At 48.2% G+C, this 23,479-nt stretch overlaps 1 protein-coding gene across 1 annotated transcript in view; it reads right to left on the reverse strand.

Moving 5' to 3' along the window:
- The window catches only part of DDR2 (discoidin domain receptor tyrosine kinase 2), a 76,421-nt gene that overhangs the window by 41,039 nt on the left and 11,903 nt on the right, over positions 1-23,479 (reverse strand). The window contains exon 2 of the mRNA XM_078857819.1: positions 2,774-2,958. Within this exon, the coding sequence (XP_078713945.1) occupies positions 2,774-2,897 (124 nt within the window). The 5' untranslated portion in view covers positions 2,898-2,958. The remainder of the gene's footprint in view (positions 1-2,773; positions 2,959-23,479) is intronic.

Here is a 23,479-nt window from a genome sequence, read left to right on the forward strand (position 1 = left end):
GAGGGGGGGTTTGGGCCGATCGGAACATCTGGCTGCGTTGCGTGGCAGCGTTGCAAGAAATGTGCTCCGCATATGGGCTTTCACAAGCAGGGGCTGACAGCACGAAGTGACTGCCAGCTCGCATCCAGGCCAAGCATCAGGGGGAGCTAGGGGAGGGGTGGGGGAGGGAGGGAGGGAGTGGAGGTGGGGGGGGTGCGGCGGGTGGAGACGGGAATTGGAACGGTCCATTCGTGTGCGGCTGGGTGGCGCTGTGGCTCGAGCGCTCTGCTCACGACGGTCCTTTCATACGTTTCAATATCCGCGCCATCCTCGTAGGTGCCGCGTGCTTTCCCAGACGAGTGTCAACTGTCAGTCGGGGGGCGATGTTGCCCACGTGGTTTTTGGTGCGCGAATTTACGAAACGTGTGAGAAATTCCACGCGAAGCCACGGCAAACCCTTTGCAGCAAGCGTGCTGCCGCTTGACCACGTCACCGAGTTCAAACCCCATGTTGAGGTTTGACTCGGCCACCCCCCGTGTAGCCTTTAACAGACCGTTGGGGCAAAGTTTGAGGTCGCTGTTTTGTACCCGCTATGTATGTAACGTGCGGATCGGAAACACAGACCCCCGGCGAAGTGGCAAAGAGCCCCCGAGTAGCCTAAACAGACTTTTGAGGCAAGTGCTGTTCGCGAGCACCTACGAAGGCCGGCACGGCACACGAAGGGGGTGGTTGACCACCACCACGCCTGGCCGCCTTTGTCTCCCGAGAGGTGATGTTTACACATTGCACAAGGTACTCATTTCAGGCTAGGTCAACCTTGGGGAGGCTCGGAACTGATTCAGATAATCGTCACTCGTATTGCTCGTGAGCAGGAATCGAACTTAGGCTACCAAGTTCATAGCGCGGCGCACCGCTCCCCACCGCTCCCCACCATCGTCATCTCCTGCGGGCCATTGAATAAAAAAGAAATGCCGTTTTGTGCAAAGTCACCATAGGAATGTGGAATTTACAACACAAACTCAGGGCCGCCGATGATGGAAATGAGCACCGTCCGCTGTTGATTTGATGTTATCCGCCCCAGAGGGATAGAAATAAAATTCCTACTGGACATCTGTGACAAAGCAGCTTCATAGCTCGTTGGATTTCTCCAGTGCAAATAATTATTTTGATTCTGGATGATGGCGGCGCCAGTTGGACCCCAGCCAGGGATTGAACTCGCAAACTTCCCCACTGCGAGTCATGTGACCTGGATAAGCTGCACACGCACAAGCAGCACCGTGCAGGCATGGAGCCACCCAGAGTCCGATTAGCGGCCATGGCTAACATCGGTGGCGAGCGATGTCAGAACTTGCTGCAGGCCCTCCCCTCGGTCGACTCGCCCGCAAGAGGGATGTTGTGTATGAACATCATTGGGAAGACAAAGGCGGCTGGGCAGGCCACTGGCCACACCACCCACTCAAGCCCCACTCTGTCCTTCCTATGTGCTCACTCAATTGCACTCTCCCCGATATTCCGTGCAGGCTATGCGGGGAATCTTTGTCTTCGAACCATGAGCGCTCTCTACATTGTTAACCATGGTCTGTTAAACCAAAGCATTTGGAGTCTGTCCCATGACCCCCTGCTAACGAGCCTTCGCCACAAACGGGGACATCGTTTGGCGCCAGAGGTCGCAATCGGGTACCCGATACCCGTACCCTACCCGATACCTGGCTACCCGTACTCGGCCGGGTACGGGTACCCGTTTGCGACCCTGGTGCGGCCGGGTCCGGGTACGGGTAGGCCGTGAGTCACTGGTGAGTTACCGTTTGTCACTCATTTCCCAACGTCTTTTCTCTTCTCACAATTCAAGTTCCTAGAATCAACCCACCCGCGCCTGCAACATGGCTTCATCCCAGAGGTCGCAATCGGGTACCCGTGTAGGGCTTGAGTATAGCGCGCCACGCATCCCCCGCCTCTGTTGCTATGCAAGCAAGAACAGTACAGTGGGGTGATGTGAGGTAATGGTTGTTGTTGTGACTTTAGGCGAAGTGGGTCGTTAAGGGTTGAAACAGGTGTCAGGGTAGCCGGGAGGACACAGGCCAGTGATTGGCTGGAAAGGTAATTGGGCATTAGCTGGCGTCGCTCCGGCGGCGAAAACAAGGCCACGTGACAGGGGGGGGCCAGGGTCGAGCGATAAGCGGGGGGTAGAGATAATTAGGGAAATTAATTGGTGTGGGGATATAAGCCAGAGCGCAACGGAGAGAGGGGAGTCCTGTACGAGTCGGCGTCGTGGATGGAGCTGCAGTAACGGTGCCCGGAGAGTCGCAGAGCAAGTGATAGTAGAGTAAAGCGTAGAGACAGTGTTAGTAGAGTAAAGCACGGAGAGACAGTGGTAGCGAGAACGCAGTGAGTAACCAGGGTAGCCATGCATCAGAAGGATGCAGAGTAGGAGAAACCGTAGAGACGACAAGCGTAGCGATAGTGAGGTAGAGGGCATGGAGAGACGCGGAGCGGTGGCGCAGCAGAGAGACGCGGAGCGGAGCGAGGCCGCGCCGAGACGCGGAGCGGTAGCGCGGCGAAGGTGGACTCTAAGAGGAAAATAAAGAGGAGAGAAAGACAACCCTTGTACGAGTCCTACACCCGTACCAGTACCCTACCCGATACCCGGCCGGGAACGGGTAGCCGGGTATCGGGTAGGGTACCCGTTTGCGACCCTGGTGCGGCCGGGTACGGGTAAGGAATCAAAACCCGTTTGCGACCTCTGCTTGGCGCACGCACGAGCATGGTGGGGGCAACGATCGCTTTCTGCACTTACTCGGGTTGACTTGTGCCTCTGCCCAGCCGGCCAACCACAGCACGACCACGGAGATGTGCATCCTGGGTAGGTAGCAGTGCATCTTGGGGAGGAGATGTCGCACTTGGAGGCGGTGGCGTTGCATCGTTGGGCGACCTTGTGACGTCTCACTCGGCGAAGCACCTTGAAAGCTCCGGCTTCATTTCCTGCGAGCAACAACGTGACACAATTACCAGGCCGTGTGAACATAAGAGGAGAAGCGGGACGCTCCTGCGCTGCAGTTGTTAGCAGATCCAGTGGTCGCCAGTTCGATCTGCCGGCAGTACGTTAGCTACACGTGGGTGTAAATGCAATTTCCTGTAGATGTTTACAAATACGTCTTCAGATACGGTTGCGTGTTCTTAATGTACGTGTGTATGTTGAACTTTATAATTGTTTTTTTACCCTTTTATCTGGCAACAAAACTGACACCTCTTTTACAAGGAGTCATGTTTGCATTGACCACAATACCTGCGGTCAGAATGCAAACAGATAAAAGGGTAAAAAAACAATTATCATAATTTTCTACTGGCAAAGGAGGTTCCAATGGTGTAAATGCTTACCCCGAGCTCTCATACTCTGATGGTGCATTGTCTTTGAGTTGTGCGCCTTTGGCGTCATCTGGTCCAACACCATGTGAGACTAGGCTCTAAGGAAAGCTGTCTCGGGTGTGGACCAATCAATTTCAAGGACAGTGCATACATTATCAGAGTTGTGTTTTTTTATTGCATTCCGACCGCAGGTATTGTGGTCCATGCAAACATGACTCCTTGTAAAAAAGGTGTCAGTTTTGTTGCCAGATAAAAGGGTAAAAAAACTATTATCATATTTTGATACTGGCAAAGGAGGTTCCAATGGTGTATGTTGAACTTCTTTCGTGCTGTACGTAGTCAACCGTGCTAATCGGAGGTGTGGGGGGAGGACAACAGACTAAACACAAAGAGCAGTTCTAGTGAAATGAGTTTTCAATCTGGATTTAAAAGTTCACAGCTCCAGCGGCATCCTAATATCGGAAGGAAGAGCGTTCCAGACCGCCGCAAAAGTGCATCTGAAAGTGCACGATACGGTGACCGTCTTTGTTTGATGGCCAGCCAGAAACCGCTGCTGCGAGGATGACCAGAGTGTCACGCACTTCTAAAGCAGAGTCAAGCAATTCTGGCAACTCCCTGATGATTCTGGTTGTAACCACTGGCAAAACGTAATTTCCCAATTGTTGAGTGTGCGCGGATAGCTCTCTAACACAACGGTGGTTGCTGCTGTGGCAGTGTTAAGTCGGCCACGTTTGTATCACGTAACAACTTGATTTACTACTGTGGGGTGGGCACTTGGTTTTTGCCCAGCGACCTAAATACGGGTGTAACGGTGGTTTCCTATCGATGTTCACACTGTCCACATTTTTCACATATCCGCCGATACCACGGTCCCCCGGCAAGTCGGATGTGTGACAATGTAGACAACAGCACGGGCGTATATGTGACGGTGTAATGATTTACAAAAGGGTCACCACGGTGGCGAGATGTTAACTCCCTCGTGCCTGCTATATATTTGGAGTTAGCAAGTTCTCCGCTTGGTCGCGTGGCTTTTTCTCCGGGTTTTCCCTCCACATTTGGAAACACACGTTTAGAGTATTTGGCTGCTTTAAATCTCCACGTGATAAGCCACTTCGTTGAGAAATAAAATGAGCCAAGAATGTCTGTGTGCAACGCTCGTGACGTCACTCCACATCGACCAGCCCCCCTCATTAATAATCATGAGCAGGTGACGTCACTCCAAATGGACCCCCCCTCCATTCATAATAATTAGCGGGTGACGTCACTCCAAATGGGGGGCGAGGCGCCTCCTCCCCCCTCCTCAGCATCAACTTACAACCCTCACTACAAAGGCAGAACCCTCACGTCACGCGATCTCCGTAACGCTGTTGAGACATCGAAGTAAAAAGTACGTCATCATGAACAAGGGATGATAACCTTTAAATGAAATAGGTCTGTGTCACCGCGCCCTTACAAATTGCACACGCATTGATGCAATGAATATATCACGTCGCGATCTGCTTTTCGCTGGCAAGTGTCAGATTTACTGCAATACACCTTGGACGGGCAAAAGGCTATTTGAGAAATAATTTGTGGCCAGGTCGCTTGTGAAAAAAAGCTATATAGCTCAGCGAGTCTTAACTGGTAAAATTATTTTAGTTGCAGTTGATGTGTGATGGTGTGATGATCAACAAATATGCGACAGATAAATGCGTTACGCGTGGCAGCTTTGAGAAAACGCAATCTGAGCACAAGCGGGAAAACTGGGAATAAACGGGCGTCATTCGTTCGTGTCAATATGACCTGTTCTTCAAAGAGCAAGTGTGACATAAATCGTGGCAAGTCAATTTTTATAGAAGCGATAATTTTATCTGCTCCTGAAGTAAACACGTGGCTATGTTCACACAAACGCAACATAAACACGTAGACACAGAGTAAAACGTCTATGCTTCAACAAACACACACATACAATAAACACACACAAACACACAGTAAACCATATATACATTGACACTCACACACACATATACAAACAAAAAAGACTAAATTTCTCCCATAAAGCATTTAACAGACTTGGGGCAAGTGCTGCTGACGAGGAACTATGAAGGCCGGCACGGCACACGAGGGGGGGTGAGTGGCCAGCACCACACCTGGCCACCTCCATATTCCTAGTGGCGATATTTACACATCGCACCAGGTACTCATTTGAAGCTGAGTCGACCTAGGGGAGGCCCAGGACTGAGCGGGAATCGAACTCGAGTCGCCAAGTTCGTAACGTGTTGGGTTAACTGCTGCACTACTCCTCGTATAGCCTGAACAGACTTCTTGGGGAAAGTGCCGTTAGCGAGCACCTATGAAGGCCGGCATGGCACGCGAGGGTGTAGGTGGCCAACACCACACCCGGCCGCCTTTGTCTCCCCAATGACGATGTTTACACATCGCACCAGGTACTCATTTGAAGCTGAGCCAACCTAGGGGAGGTCCAGGACCGGTTCAGATAATCGTCACTGGTATTGGCTGTGAGGGGGATTGGAAACTCGCATCACCGGGTTCAAAGCGCGGAGCACTAACCACTACACCACCGCGCCCCACTCTCCACTCCTCACACACACACGCGCGCGCACACAAGCGCACACACACACGCGCAACACCACGATCACAGCCCCCAGCTCTCGTGCCTGGGACCATGTGCACGTATGCATGTGGTCATGCACGGACATGTTATTGTCCGTGCAAAGACGGTGCTGCAGGGGTAAATTTAGAAAATGCGGATTTCTTTTTTTACGTCTAGCATTCACCTTGAGTCTATCCTTGAATAGCAACTGCTAAAAGTTGATTAGGAAATGGTGTTGATTTCGGGTGACCTTTGAATATGATTAAAAGCGATGATGATGATGATGATTCACCACAGAATTTTTATCAACCATGTGCCCACGTTGGGTATGATACAATATTGTTACAATAATTATTAGTCTTGTAATTTTTTTCAGGATATCCTCTCTGGAGACTCAGGATTCAATTATACACGAGGGCCCTCGGGATTTTTGGGGAATTCTTTTGCCGAGTAATTTAGCATGTGGGAGGAAACCGACGAGCCTGAAGATAAACTCACACATGTGAGCGGATAACACTTACACAATCAAATTTCATACGCAGGCTCTCACGTTTATCGTTATCCCGTATCACAATTGGGTTTTCCTTTCGGGTTCGGTCTGCCATAGGAGTGACGTCAATCGGAGCTGTTGTACAAGACCCTCCATCACCCAACGCAGTCGCACAAACCACGCTGTCACGTGGGCAAATGTGCCACTGAATTTTTTTTTTTAAGCACACATGGCCCCCTTTGCGGACAAGCAAAAACCGAATGGCACATTTGGCAGGAGGATGTACGTCTACCGAGGAGATGAAGCGATGAAATCGGCTCGTGCTCGGTGGAGCCGTGTTCAATTTCCGCGCACAGCCAATATCGGTGTCTATGTGTGTGTGTAAGTGGGGAGCGGTAGTGTAGTGGTTAGCACGCTACACTACGAACCCGGTGACCTGAGTTCGATTCCGGCTCACGGCGAATATCGGTGATGATTATGTGAACTAATCCAGGGCCTCCCCTAGGTCGACTCAGCCTCAAATTCATACCTGGTGCGGTGTGTAAAAATCGTCATTCGGGAGACAAACGCGGCCGGGCATGGTTCTGACCACCCACCCCCTCGTGTGCCGTGCCAGCCTTCGTAGATGTTTGCTCTTAGCACTTGCCTCAAAACTCTGTTAAAGCTACATGGGGGATCTTTGTTGCAGCGCGTAATCGTTAGAGGTGGTAACAGCTTGGGGAGGCCTTCATCCAGCAGTGGATGGAACATGGCTGATGATTTTAATGATTCCTTAAGACCGCCACTGCTTCAGTAGCAGCAGCAGCGATTTGAAAAACAAGTTTAAAAATACTAAGGTTAGTTCCTACCACCGCAGCCAAATTGAGGCCCAGCATATGCTAAAGATACTCTCAGCACTATCATCAATAACAACCACTGTCTTATAATTGGAAAGATACATAAGCTAATGTTTCGGCCAGTAATATTTACACGCAAAGTGAGGAGAGCCAGATGAATGTCGCTTATATTCGGAGACGATATTTTACGATTTCTACGAGCCAGAGGTCAAAGTGTCTCTGCCCAAACGAGTGTGGGCGGGGGGGGGGGCACTCATCTCCGTTGGCAGGCCACGGCCAGCGGTGGAAGTTCCACATTCCTATGGTGAAGGCCAGTCTGTCCAGAGGCAAACCGCTTAACGACTTACCACAATGTGGTACTCGTTTTAATGACCCCAGAGGATATATGGGCCCAGTCAAACCACGACCAAGGTTTCAACATCGAAACTTCCGAGCGCAAACGTAATAATGCACTGAATTTTTTCTTCTTGGTTCTTTTGGTAAAGTCACGTAGAATGGAAATAATAAAATAATAAAAATAAAACATAATACAATAATTCTCAATTCTAATTCTGAATTTTTTCGTCAATCCTTTGTGGAGTGAAGACCGCCACCCCCACTCCCGATCACTCTGTGTCAGCCATGGGGGGTTGTTTTGACCATACCTCACCATGATGGTGAGTGCTGAGCGAGTGAAGCGAGAACGGAACGGGGGTGGGGGGGGGGGTGAGGCCCCTTACACAGAATGGCGGAGTATGGTCGAGAAACCTCGATGGCAAAGATCCAGCGGTGGATTGCCAAAGGGAATATAAATCGCTTGCTCTTCGAATATTATGTAATACTGAAATGTTGAAAGTTGTGAATTTATTTTTATTATATGGAAATGTTGTAGGTCATCAAGGTAAAGGCATCGGTTTACCGTAACAAACTAATAAAAACACACTCCCAGGCTCTGTTTTTGCCGAATAAACAAATAGAATAACATTGCGGTCTTATCGGCCCCTACACTGCGCTAACCCTCTCCAGCAGGAGCACTTGTTTTGGCAGCGGAAGACTGGACCAGTTTTGAGTTCTTCGAGTATCATGCATGAATATATATTGAACTTCTTTCGCACCGTACGTAGCCCACCGTGCGGAAAGGACAACAAACTAAACACACAAAAAGCAGCCGTGAAGAAATTCGTTTTTTTTAATATAGATTTAAACGTGCATAGCTCGTGCGACTTCCTAATCTCGGAAGAGCGTTCCAACCGGCCGCAGAAGCGCATCTGAAAGCGCGCGATGCCGTAACCGTCCTTAAATTTCGATTGAAAGCTTTCGTGACTGCAGGGATTCATCTTCTTGGTATTTCGGTAAAGTCACGTTGAATGGAAATAATAAAAATAAAACATAATAAAATAATTCTCACGACGTTTCGGCCACAACGCAAGCAGCCGTCCTCAGGTGAAGAATAGGTCTGTCGAGAAGACAGAGTCTGAATGAATTTCAGACTCTGTCTTCTCGACAGACAGAGTCTGAATGAATTTCAGACTCTGTCTTCTCGACAGACAGAGTCTGAATGAATTTCAGACTCTGTCTTCTCAGACTCTGTCTTCTCGACAGACAGAGTCTGAATGAATTTCAGACTCTGTCTTCTCGACAGACCTATTCTTCACCTGAGGACGGCTGCTTGCGTTGTGGCCGAAACGTCGTGAGAATTATTTTATTATGTTTAATTTTTATTATTTCCATTCTACGTGACTTTACCGAAGGAACCAAGAAGAAGTAACCGTCCTTGTTCGAATGCTCGCCAAAAGCTTCTGCTGCTGCTGCTGCGAGGGTGACCGGAGTTCAGCAGTGTGGCCCGTGATCCCGCCGACATCGGCCGGTGCCCTACCAAAGCAAAATACCGTAGGCTCCATTCCACATTCGATTGTCACGTACGACGGTGGCAATATGTGCAGGACCTAGATTTGAACTTAAAACACGTTATCCATGTTATTTAATTCGTTTTAGTGATCGGCTTACCTTCCGTTTAATTTGCACTCCTATGGTGTTTATTTAGTAGTGTTTGTTGTTGCACAGATGCCCCCTACAGGACATCTGTGCAAAAAGAGCTTGGCAGCTCATCGGATTTCTCCAGGATAAATAAAGATTTTGATCAATGCCAATGTCGAGGTCCGCTAAGCCAGGACGAGAGGACTTCAGGAGAGAGTTTGCGGAGTTTTGCTCTTCCTCCTCCGTTGAAGGAGCTTAGACTAGAGTGGTTTGCTCGACGGTTCCATCGAGGGTAGCCTCCTCCGTGTTTTCACGCTGCCTTAAAACACAACGAACACGGTCGTCTAGGTGGGAATTGTCGTCGTCAATTCGAATCTGAAATCCAGATCTGAGCAGGCCTTGTTCATTCAGTGGCCTGGCCTCTATCCAACTTCTCTCTCCCCTACTCTTTGCAGTGGTACAGCCTTGTGCCTTTTATTTCTCAATCTTTAAGTCATCGGATTTTTAAAAAATCGTGATCACCAATTGTTAATCACAATCATTGTTTATTAACTGTCGTTGATAATAATGGCCTATCATTCTGTAACCAACTTTCAACACAGTACTTCTTAATTATAATTCAACAAAACTATTTTTTATTTTACCAAGTAAGGCCTACTGAGCTACATAGATGTGTTTTTTCAGAAGCGACCTGGCCACAAATGATAGCTCAACAAAGTGGACGATCATCAAGTGGAAATTTCGACTAGCCAAGTACTCTTGACACGTTTCTAAATGTGGCGGGTAAACCCCGAGTAAAATCCACGTGGCCACGGGGAGCAAGAGACACGCAAACTCCACACAAATGGTCAATCTAAAAGAGTTCATCGTGCTTTTGAGTCAACTCCATCCCAAGCGCAAAATCCCCCCCGCCCTCCTCACTTTCCCACAAGTGGTACAGTCCGGCACTTCCACATCCCAGCAAACCCCCCCCAACCCCAACTCTCTCACAACTGGTACAGTCCGGCACGTTAACTCAATCCCTGCACCACCCGCCCAGCACCCCCCTCCATCCCCCCACACACCTCCCTCTCCATCCCCACACCCCCCACACACACCCCTTGCCCCCCCTACTCTTGCCCCCCCTCCCCCACCCGTGCCCCCCCCACCTCCCCCCCACACAGACAGTGCTCCTTGTCCCGTGCACGCGTTCCAGCCCCAGCTTCTTTCTTCCCCTTGCGGTCCGAAACACAATCCAACACTTGGGGTCGCCACAGCAACCGGCGGAAAAAAAAATATTTAGTTGCGTTAAGAAGTCTCGTCGGGGCCGGCCGACTTACTGTAAGCATCAGGGGCTCTACTGGATGATGGGCCCATCGCCACCACCAACACCATCCATCCATCCACCGAGCTGTACAATACGTCTACAATGTGCCGAACTTCTTTCGCACCGTACGTAGCCAACCGTGCTGATCGAAGGACGACAAACTCGACACAAAATAAGCAGTTCTGAAGAAATGAGTTTGGCACTCGAGATGACTTAAAAGTGTTCTTAGTTCCCTCCCGGTGGCTTCGTCATATCGGAAGCCAGGGCATTCCGGACGGCCGCAGACGCGTCTTTGTGCGATGGGTCAGCCAAAAGTTGCCGCGAGGATGACCGGAGTTTGCGTGATAACACTGGTCAACAAAAAAAAATTCTGGCCTGGACTTTTGCAGCTGTTTTAGACTAATTTCAGGGTGCTGATTCCAAATCATTTTCATTGATTTTACCCGAAATTAACTCTGTCACTTATGATTGCAAGTTGTTGCAAGTCAGTGACTGCTTTAGTGTTAAAATATGGTGCTGTATTTTTAGGATAGTGTGTTTATAATAGAATTTTATGTAGATATCCACATTTATTTAATATTTTTCTTCTGCAGTTTTTATTAAAAATGCAATATTTGATATCTCAAAAACCTGATGTGATAGACAAAAACTGATGCCATATTTGGAATCAACACCCCAAAATTATCTTAACACCGTTGGAATACCTTATGCCAGAAAAAGTGTGTTGACCAGTGTAATAGGTAATTTTTACTATAATATTACTTAATTTTAACAATACATGCTTCTGCTGGTCACGAGCCACCACCAGCCTGCAATAATCCAGCACTTTGAAATTCTCCCACCCCCCGTTAGCCCCCCATACCGAGCCATTTACGACTATAATGAGCCAAGAATGTCTGTGTCCCGCACGTGACGTCACTCCACGTCGGCCAGCCCCCCTCATTAACACTCATGAACAGGTGACGTCTCCACATAGACCCCCCCCTCATTAATAACAATGAGTGGGTGACGTCACTCCACATCGAACAGCCCCCCTCATTAATAATCATTAAGAGGTGACGTCCTAAAATGGACACTCCCCCACCCATTCATAATAATTAGCGGGTGACGTCACTCCACATGGGGGGGCGAGGCGCCTCCTCCCCCCTCCTCGGCGTCAACTTACAACCCTCACTACAAAGGCAGAACCCTCACGTCACGTGATCTCCGTAACACTATTGAGACATCAAAGTAAAAAGGACGTCATGATGAACAAGGGATTATAACCTCAAAATGAAATAGGTCTGTGTCACCGCGCCCTTACAAATTGCACACGAATGGATGCAATGAATATCACGTTTCTGTTTGCTTTTCGCTTGCACGTTTCAGATTTACTGAAATACATCCGACCTTGGACGGGCAAAAGGCTCGTCACAAATGTTGCACGAGCGTGCGTGTAAATTCCACTGATCCAGTCACGTGGTGCATGCAGTGGAGTGGTCAAAGCACCCAACTCAATTTTGCAAAAAGTGGTAATAAGTTTGAGTCCTGGTTGGGGGTTGATTAACCGCATCATCGTCATCATCGTCATCATCATCACCATCACTAACTAAGACGGCCACCGCATCGTGCGCTTTCAGATGCGCTTTTGCGGCCGTCTGGAACGCTCTCCCGAAATTTGGAAGCCATTGGGAGCGATACGCTTTAACATATACATGTAGCAGCAATGCCACTGTAACAGCAATGCCAATGCAGCAACAAAGTCAATGTAGCAGCAATGCCACTGTAACAGCAATGCCAATGCAGCAACAATGCCAATGCAGCAGCAATGCCAATGCAGCAACAATGCCCAATTCAGCAACAATGCCAATGCAGCAACAATGCCAATGCAGCAACAATGCCAATGCCAGCAACAATGCCAAAGTAGCAGCAATGCCAATGCAGCAACAATGCCACTGTAACAGCAATGCCAATGTAGCAGCAATGCCAATGCAGCAACAATGCCAATGTAGCATCAATGCCAATGCAGCAGCAATGCCAATGCAGCAGCAATGCCAATGCAGCAGCAGTGCCAATGCAGCAGCAGTGCCAATTCAGCAACAATGCCAATGCAGTAGCAATGCCAATGCAGCAGCAATGCCAATGCAGCAACAATGCCAATTCAGTGGCCGAGAGAGCTGCCGTGGCAAGAGGTTATATAGGTAAGAAAGGGGGGGAGGAGCAAGGTGGGTGAGAGAGAGGGGGGGGGGGTGTGGGGTAGGGGCCTTCATCCAGCAGCGGATAGATCAGGGGTGGCCAAACCAACCCAGGTGAACAACATACGGCTTCTGGGCAGTTCAAGTGCTGCTCGATTAGAGACGAAAGGAAATTTGTAACTTTTCAATACGAGTCTTATTTTAAACGGGGGAAAAAAAAATCTGCAGAAGCGTAATTAGCTGAGGGCACTCACCCCTGGCAGCGGAGCAACACAAGAATACTCCCAGGGCGCTCCCGCAGATTTCTAAATCCAAAAAACTCCACGGACAACCTCACACGATATGTGTGGTCTGTGACTCTCGGCCCTATGAAGATTTCGGTTTGTGGCCCATAGGGTCAGGAAGTGACAAACAAACATCTCGTGAAGGCGAAGCTCATGGGCACAACCCCTCAACCGCGTCCACACGCAAACTATAGCAGGAGCAAATGCGAATATGTAATGCACGAAATGGAACATTTATAAAATCTCTTGCGGTGTGCGGAGACTGTGGTCACCGAGAACAGACCACGGAATGTACGAGGACCCAATGGCCAATTTACAAATACGAAGGAGGCATCATCACAACGATACACTCCGCTACTCCCGACGCAATCATCTGGCTCAACCACCTCAATGTTAAATAATAGCTGGAGCTCGACAACATCAGCCAAACAAAGAGAAGGCCAATGAAGCATTGTTACCCATGCCCCTGGTAAAGATCATAGCGGATGATGATGATGATGATCTTAGTTGATCGCAGATTATCAAGTCGCGTGCAATGAACTAGCCAAGCCTGGAATGGGTGGAATCACAGTGTCGCACGCACACACACAAACTTGACTCAGCCTCTCTGAAGTGTGGCAAGTCAGCTTTACCCAGCGAAAATAATAATCCTGATCAATGTATAAAGTTCTGTTATCCGCATAATCACGGATAACAGTATGAATGCGTTGCACACCCCCCCCACACCCAGAGCAAAGTCAACATTCCCTATTCATCGTTTACGCCACATCTGCCTGTTATCTGTGAATCAACGGAAAACGTGAAATGCTGTTCCGATTGGTAACAGCCGTGAAATGACTGAGTGGGGTTCCCCTGCATGACAAGATTTGTGGATAAAAGGGTAGCAGATAACAGAAAGCATCATCATACTATTTTAGAAACGGGGTTTTCTGGCTGTTGATCCCACGAAGTAATCTAGAAACATTGTTTTATTTGACCAGGTAAGGCCCACTGAGCTGTATGACTTTTAATAGAAATAGCCTGGCAACAAATGATAACGCAAATGAAGTGGCTTATCACGTGCAAATTTAGAGCAGCTAAATTACTCGTAAAACTCATGTTGATTTTAAATGTGGAGGGAAAAACCAAAGGACCCGGAGAAAAATCCACGGCAACCACGGGGAGAGAGAGAGACACGCAAACTCCAAATACACAGCAGGCGTCAGGGTTGGGATCGAACCCAACGACCTCCTGCATACCAGGTGAGGGAGTTAACATCTCGCCACCACAGCGCCATCTCGCCACCGCAGTGCCCGGGCAGTGTTAGTATTGTATAAAAAAAAAATAACCAGTAACATTATTGCTACAGTATCATGCAAGTCTCTTAAATTCCCCGCCCTCCCCCACCGCATCTGTTCGCCAGGCAGCGTAAACAGTTGCACCACAGTTTAGTCGATTGTCAGTTCACGTGTGGTGGAGAAAAGTGTGGGTATTCCAACCTCTTTCATAATGTCTGGCCAGGGAAGAGGAGGCCAACAAACCCTTTTCGTCGAGGCCCTTCTACAGTCAGCAGTGGCGTGAGCAAGAACTTGCAGGGCTGCGCCTTCACCCGATCGTCGGTAACGTTAAGCCGACGTTTTCAAACGTTTCATGTTTATCAGCGCCGCGTAATTTGGAAATTGCCGTAATTATTTCCTGCGTCGACTTGACATCACCGTAAACAAGTAATTGGCGTAAATGTGCGCGTGTGTGTTGTTTTTTTTAAATACGACCGAAAATATGGAGAGGGAACATTTTTGGTTTGACACAAGGGACAAAAAAAATATTTTCTTGCATCATCCACATTTTTCAGTTGCAAAAAAAAAATAGAAGCAAAAAGAAAGAAAATATGACCGCTAAAATTGACATTCAGAAAAACAACACATAACACAGTGCTTGAGAAATGCCCTCTGGTCCTGATAATTTTTTGTTATAGCAAGTAAAACAACAAGGCTGAAAACCCATGGCCTGGGCTCAACAAAAACACCATGGGCCTAAACGACGAGCACTGTGCAACAGCCATCTTCATCTGTTCCATCATAACGACCAAAAGCCAACAACATCTCCATTGTTATTAGCAGTAGTAATATACTACTACCCTTGTTTATCCACAAAAGCCTCACTGAGTCTCTTGGCCTTTTCAGGAGGGTCCTGCTAAGTGTTTCGCAGTGGGGGAGTGGGGGTGAGGGGCAATAATTCCTAATGTGTACTCCGTTGGGAGAATTGTACGGTGGGGGAAGGGCTGGTAATTTTATCAAATTGGGACCGTAACGCCAGCACACGACCAATCTACCCTTGCGAAATGATGTCGAGCGAACTTTAACGTCTATTGTGAAGCAGGCGGTGTGCGCATTCCAAGCACGGTTGGGCTGGCTACGTACGGTGTGAAAGAGGTTCAACGTACGTACACACACACACACGTAATACACCCATAGTATTAATCAGGGCGGCCTTTAGATTTGAGCCGTAAACCTCTGCGACGAGCGGGGAACGTGTTATCGCGAGGCTGCATCACAGCTCATGGTAAAGTATTGAGCAGAGCAGGCACAATTTGTCTACTCGTGAATTTACACAAAAATGTGTTTTTACTCAAAACCCTTAAATATGATGGCCATCCCATATCCTGCCTCCTAAAGGTGAGAAAACTTCCTACAAGCCACACCCAACGTGACAATGATTCCAATGACTTGCCCAAATTCCGCCCATCACTTCCCATCCAGCGGGAAGTGAGGGAGCAAAGACGATATATTTTTTCCCCCCAACTATTTTCATGTTATCAGATTATTTTAGTAATTGGGTGGCATGTAATCGGAGAGTACACACCATGGCAGATGCGGTTACTTGATGCACAAATGGGAAATTAAAAACCCTCCGGCGTGCGACAAGGTCACCCAGACAGCACCATCGAACATACAACTCGGCGCCTAATCCGCAAAAAAGGGGACATCGTGGCAGCAGTGACACACCACACCGCTACCCCTGATGCAATTATCTGGCTCTAAAATTGTAGCTGTTGCTCTACATCAACATCAGCCATACAAAAGAAGATTCGAGTAAATGAACAGAAAATCTATAAAGTCGTAGATTCATTAAACAATCAAGTCTACAGCCCAGCTCTAGCAATGCGTAATAGCCAACAACATCGACTCCTAGTTAATGTGGCCATATAATGGTGAGTTCATAATATTCTGGTTTTGGGCAGGGGGTGAGAGGTAAACTACGCTCACGATACCTCGGCAATGCCTGTGCAGAGATTCACTCTATCAATGGGAACGTGGAATTTCCACTGCCGACTCGCAGATGCCGACCGAGTGGACGATCGCTGCCATGCTGCTCATTTGAGCCGTAATCTCCACACAGCTTTAAAACACACGGGGGGGGGGGGGGGTGGGAGTGATGTCTTATAACTACTCTTACTATTTTTATTTTACCAGGTAGGGCCCATTGAGCTACGTAGTTATTTTTCCACAAGCTACCTGGCCACAAATGACAGTCCAATGAAGTGGGTTGTCACGTGGCAGTTTATAGCAGCCAAATACTCTAAAAGCATGTTGACTCTAAACGTGAAGGCAAAAAACCGGAGGACCTAGAGAAAAACCGATGTGACCACGGCGAGGAGTGAACATGTAAATTCCAAATATTACCGGCTTCAGGGTCGGAATCGAACCCACAACTTCCTGCATACCAGGCAAGGTAGTTAACATCTCGCCACCACGGCGCCCAATAGTCCGGTATGCGCGTGCGTGTGCATGCGAGACTAGATTTGTATAACTCTGGTTAACACCGCGCACGATTTTGGGGTGCATCTTACTCCCCGATACAATATCGCAATCCAGAGAAAGGGGGGGGGGGGCAAAGTGGATTTTGATTGTGTGGCAAGCCGCTGTTTCCTCAGCTCCCAATCTAGGTCAGAGCTATTAAATCAGCCTCACGTGGTCATTTGTGGTCCAGACTTGCAGATGGGGCTTGGCTCCGCACAGACTTTAAAAAGGCAACGGGCGTATGCACCATGCACGCGCGCGCACACTCCCACCGATAAACACGCTCGCAGAGGATAATCCTTCATCGTTGTGACGCAGGGCCAGAGGTCCGTGGAAGAATATTTTTAAAGCGCCATTGGGAAGTCGTCGACTCGTTTTGTTTTGTTGTTGGCGTCCATAAGCCGTCAAACTCCTGACACGAATAAAAGGCCGTCACTAACCACGAGTTAATTTGTCGACATTTGAGGCGAACCAGGCTTTGATGGAAATAAGTAATTTTTTTTAAAAAACTTTTTTTTTAAACACGCTTTTATGAAATGTACTAGTAATGGCAGAACTCCACGACTCCAGAAACTGGCCCCAAAGCTTGCCATAACGTAAGGGACCGTGGCCAATTACAGACAAATTTAGTTGAGCGTGGAAAATTAGATCCAAGCCGAAACAAAACATATAAAAAAGATTGTTTAAAAATAAAAAATAAATTAATGATAGAATATAGTATTGTCATCAGTATGACATAAGTATACCAAGTTTGCAGTCGATACCCTATTGGGAAGTGGGTTAAAATTGAGTTACAAGATTTGAGGATACGACAACCACAACAACGACAGACAGAGTGAGTTAAATAAAAGTGTGTAAACAAAGGTAAAATCCAAAGCAACAGGTCCTGCACTAACACTCACCACACACGCTGCCACTAGACTGCATGCCGAAATTGGGCCATTCGGTACGGGAATTCGGCTCGTGGCGAATTACTAACATGGTATATATGCCGAAAGGGCAGCCGTGCCAATTACGAACGATCAAATACCCAAATAACGAGGTTTTACTGTTCACTGTATATGCTCTGTATTATACAGTACGTATTGTATGCCCAGGTGGCACTGTGGTTAGATTGCTCAACTCTCAAGTCTGAAAGTTAAAGTTTAAATCCTGGCCAGGGCTCATCATCCTTACGGCACTGGACAAATGCACAACACTTTGAGGGAAATCGACAGAGGGAACCCTCTGCCAAAAGAATTTGGAATTTCCTACCACTGGTTTGGGCCGCCAGCAGAGATGAGCAGAATATACCGCATCATAATCATCATCAGGTATGGACGGTGACCTTCCTGTATCGACGCCATCCCGCCGGGCCCTGCGATTCCACGATCCATGTCACTCATGTATAGGAACTGATCTAATGGCTCGATCGCCACAAAGGTCAACGCCTGGGGCATGCTCCCTAGTTTGGCTTCCATTCCATCGCTGTTTTTTCCAAACGGTCATCTTCCCTTCTCGTGTTGCGTCCTGTGAAAGGCTACCTCCTACTCCTGAACAACCAATATGACTATCGAAACGATGTAAAAAAAGAATAGGCTTTAACCATTCTGGCAATAAAACAGGTGTTAAGATGTTCAAACACCAAACAGATACCCTATTGCAAGGCATCAAGTCAACACGACGCCTTTAAAGTGTGTTAAGAATCACACTGACAGAGAATCACATGGATCAGGGAACATCCCATATACTCAGTGCCGGATTAAGCTAGTGCGGGGCCTGTAGCATATGTTATAAAGGAGCCCTAAATTAAAAAACAAATATTAAAACACAAAATGTAACTTGCATAGTAAAGTAATGGTATTTTTTCATTTGCTATACAGCCAGATACTACGACAAATCGCTAACCTTAAACAGCCAGTCGTTCACAAAAGTCGAAGGCAGTATAGTACTATAGTAATAGAGCAAGTGCAAAATCACTGAACCGGAATTGATAGCTTGAAAGCATTTAGCGCGGGGCCGTTGAAAGTGTGGGGCCTGTAGCAAATGTAGCTACTTTTGCTACTAGGATAATCCAGCACTGCGTATACTGTATATAGATTAAAATATAAATATAAAAAACAACACAATATATTTAACGAAACTGTGTAGTACTAAACACATGTGCACTGAACTATTGTAATGTTTTTTTCTTCAGCTAATGGGGATGCCCATGAGCCCGAGAGAGAATATGAGCTTGCAAATTATGCTTGTGGAATGTTGTCGGAATGCCGGAGGAATTCTGACCCGCAGAATTCGTGGAAGGCTGATGGAGCCTGAGCAACAGCTCCTGGTGGAATGCTGTCGGAATGATGGGAACATTCGGGCAGAGATGTTGGAGAAATGCCGGATAAAAGCTGAGGCTTGTTTGTGTGAGAACCAATGGAATGTGCTTGCAGTTGCAGTGACGAATACTTTCTGTCGAGAATGATGACGCAATCCATTGGAATTCTGGTGAATTTGCGACTGTGTAGCTTCGCAGTCGGAGCCATTGTTTACAGAGGCAACGGATAGATTGCGGCTACAGCTGCCCGCGTGTTCTCAATAGCACTGTTCAACACTGTTGGGGCACTATGGTGGCGAAATGTTAACTACATCGTCTGATATACAGGAGGTCGTGGGTTCGATCCCAACCCTGACGCCTGTCTATTTGGAGTTTGCATGTTCTCCCCGTGGTCGCGTGGATTTTTATCCGGGTCCTCCGGTTTTTCCCTCCATGTTTAGAAACAACATCACGCTTTTAGAGTATTTTGCTGCTACATATTTCCACGTGACAATCCGCCTCCGACTAGCACGATTTGCTACGTACGGTGCGAAAGACGTTCTATATATATACATACACACTTCGTTGAGCTGTCATTTGTGGCCAGGTCACTTTGTGTAGTTCAGTGAGCCTGACCTGGTAAAATAAAAATAGTTATTTGAGTATAACGTTCCACAAAGGAGTACTCATTGAATCAATCGCAGAGATGATGCGCCGATTTGACCCCATGAGATTGATTTTAACTACCCATAGTGGCACCTGGACAGATAATACGTTTGCAAATTGCCCACAACTAAATTGTAAGCACATTAAACCGCTCCTGCCTAATTGTGTTACTCAAAACAATCATTCGCGTCATTGTGGAAAATATAAATAACAAAATAGCAAAGCAGAATGTATCTCCACATAATTTGTCTCTCCGCTATCATTTTTTTTATTCTGACACAACCCATCGCCTCCATCACACAACTCATCGTTGCGATCATCTTGCGGGGAGAATGGCCCTTTGCCATGGTTCTGTGTTGCCCCAATCGCTCTCACTCCAACTGCATTTTAACTGGAAACCACTTTGCGGAGTTGGAACAGCGCACGTATCTCAAGCACGCATTGGGGTGCAGCGAGAGGAAGAAACGGTTGTGGCGCACCGCGCCACGAACCCGATGACCCGATTTTCATTCCTGGCCACGGGCAACACAAATGGCGAGTGATCACGGTGAACCCGCTCAGCGTATTTTCACCTTCTACCTGCTACGCAGCGTTCAGCTCGAATCCCACAACACACCTGGGGCAGGTGAAATTACGTGAATGTAACGCGCTGGATTAATTCGCATTGTGTTGGCGTGTGCAGCAACCGCGTCCAAGCCGTCGCCCATTTTTTTGGTCCTCCCCCCTCCCGCGCCCCCCCTCCCTCTCGATACGTTCCATTCATTGGCTACCACATTCTGATGAGCTCCCCCCCCCCTCTCCTCCCCCCTCCAACTTGCTTATAAGGGATTACATCTTGAATCATTGCCTCACTTGATGCAGCTAATCTGGCTGTGACGGTCCCACCTGATGACGGAGACTTGTGTTGCCTCCGAAACGTCGTGATTTTTGTTTTATTTTATTTTATTTTCATTAATTTGATGTTTTACCTACGTGACTTTACCGAAAAAACCTAAGAATATAGAATAAGTTAATTGAGACAGCACAATGGATTAATATTGGAGGGCAGCTGGTTTACTGTAGATCAGTGTTCTTCGTTGCAAGGCCCGGGGGCCTTTAGTGCGGCCTCCGACAATACACAAAGGGTAAAAAACACCCCCCCCCCTCCCCGCATCATCGGTGCTGCTGTCAAACCCCAATTGTTTCAAATGTGTGGCGGCCCTCACACACTGATGATGTCTTATCGGCGAAGTGGCCCCCCCTCTGAAAATGAGTGAAGAACACCGCTGTAGATCGTCAAGTCAGTGATTTGCTGCTCAAATGAGCATTGTGACAGTGCTTATATCTGTGTATAGCCCTGAGCCTGCGGTGGATATTACACCTTCCTATCGCGGGGACCACTCTATCCACAGGACAACCACTGTTGCCTTCCCACATACAGTGGTGCGTATTTTATCGACCCCGAAGGGATGATGGGATGAGTGAACCCCCAACCAGGATTTGAACTCGCAACCTTCCCAATTGCGAGTCACTCGCCATCCCACCGAGCCACCCCGGCTAGGTACTTTAATCCTGATTGGATGATGGGTTTCACGTCCGTGAGATTCAGGGTTAATCCTCCCTCTCATGTTGGATTAATGCTGCCCAGAATTCTCGACGAATGCTGTTGTAATACTGGATTAATGCTGGTCGCAATGCTGGATTAACACTTCAGCGACGCTGGATTAGGTGGGCTAAAAGGTCCCCTTGAAATATTGCCGCGATTGCTTGGCCAACGCCGAGGTGTGAACACCAACTTTCCGTTCGCGGTGAATTATCATCATCATCATCGTCGTCACCAGTGGGATCACTCATCAAGAGTCGTGAATCACTCCCTCTGGATTAAACATGCGAGACAAAAAAACCACGGCGGCACTTTGCAGGGGTCGAATGTGCCAGCTATCGTCCTCTCCCATGAATGTTTAATGGGGGCCTTGCCCATGTACGCACGCCACCGCCCCCCCCCCCCCATCCTGCAGCTGCCCCCCGGCTCGGGTTTCCGTTACCGGAGCGCCCTCGCAGCCCCTCGAAGCACGAGGGCAAAAAACGATTACCGCTCTTTCTCCGCTAACCACAATCGCTGGCTCGCCGCATTCCCTCAGCGGCGCTGTTGCCGTCATATCCCTCACAATATCGGCGTCGGTGATCGTGACTTTCGAGTTGCGTGGGGAGTTGTCGCCAGCCGGTCCAGCTCGCGACAATTCTGCGGTGGAGCATGGCCATTGCCGTGGTTCCATCGCTCACTCCCGACTTTATTTTTATTTTTTCCGCTGGAAACCCGTTTGGGGAGTTGGAACCACGCGTGGATTTTTCACGCACACACATGGGGCGGAGCGGAGGCACAGCGGTTGACGCACCGCGCTGTGAACCAGGTGACCCAAGTTTGATGATTACTGGCCACAGATAATGTCAGTGGCGAGTGATATCTGCACCGGTCCTGGTTACCGGCACCCTCCCACCCACCCGCTGCCACCCTTACCTCTTCACCAACACCCCCGCACTGACCAGTGTGGTGATGTATGGTCAAACGTCCTCCATAACTGACATGGCATAAGTAGGCCTTCATTTCACAAGGCTATCAAATAATACATGCGGCAGCTGTATGGCCGGTGTCCCCATACCTGAATGTGTGTTGAGCAATAATCATTTGGTATTTCTTTGTTACGATTTATAAATGTGAAAATTATGATCGTGTTATTATTATAATTATAATAAAGGGTTTTTGTGTTACGTTGTCTGCGAGTTAATCTCCCTCTGGGTTTAGTTTTTATTCCGTTATTTTACTCATCGGTATTTCTAAGTCAGCCGGGGCAAGTTATACATTCCTACGAAGGGGCCCAGTCCCACCTGAACACGGGCACTGGGAACGTGCCACCAAGTGGCGCAACCTCACGACGTGATACGCATTTCGCCCCGGGCAAGTCAAGTTGATCTCCGCAATAGCCTCATTCACAAGAGTGATTGATCTGGGCCACGAAGGCTCACTTTGCTGGCGGCGAGTGGTGGTGATGGTGTCGGTGGTCAGTTGGCATGACCTGGATGTGAAGTCATCGACCCACAATTGGGAAGCCCTTCTGCGTTTTCCAGCTGTTCTGGCCAAATTGTGTCGGCAATCAAAGTGCCACCGCGGCCAAACAAAGACGAGTGACAGAGCGGCGCTCGTTAACGTTGGCAGCCCTGATACGGCGGTGGCAATTCCACATTCCCATGCTGGTGGGGGGGGGGGGTAGACTGGAGGGTGGGGGGTAGTCGATCCAAAAGACCAACACTATTCACATCCCACCGAGTGGTTTCTCATGTTCTCCTGTAGGCGTTATGGAGAATTCGACTCCCATCTTGGGATTGAGTTAAATAATCTTCCAGCAATTTGGCAACATCACAGCCTGGCTGGATTTGGTATGATGCAGTCAGTGTTTACTGTCACGTCTTTGCATTGCTGTTTTTTCCATGGTCCCAGATCCTTATCTTTATCACCCATTGTTTTTTTCCCACTTGGTAAGTTTCAAAGGATCTAACTATGCACGTATGTTGAACTTCTTTTGCACCGTACGTAGCCAACAGTGCTAATCGTAGGTGTGACTGCAGTATCACCTACCCGGTTGGGCAGGTGGATGGATGGGTAGATAGAGGTTTAGATGGGCAGGTGTACGGGGCGTTAATGTACGTAAGTAGCCCAGTAAATATGGAACGCTGGGCCAACGTTGGTCCAATGTTCCTGACCACGTCGACATTGGCCACACCTTGCGCGTTTACT

Source organism: Lampetra fluviatilis, chromosome 6 (genome assembly GCF_964198595.1).
Source record: "Lampetra fluviatilis chromosome 6, kcLamFluv1.1, whole genome shotgun sequence".
In the NCBI taxonomy this organism is placed as follows: domain Eukaryota; kingdom Metazoa; phylum Chordata; class Hyperoartia; order Petromyzontiformes; family Petromyzontidae; genus Lampetra; species Lampetra fluviatilis.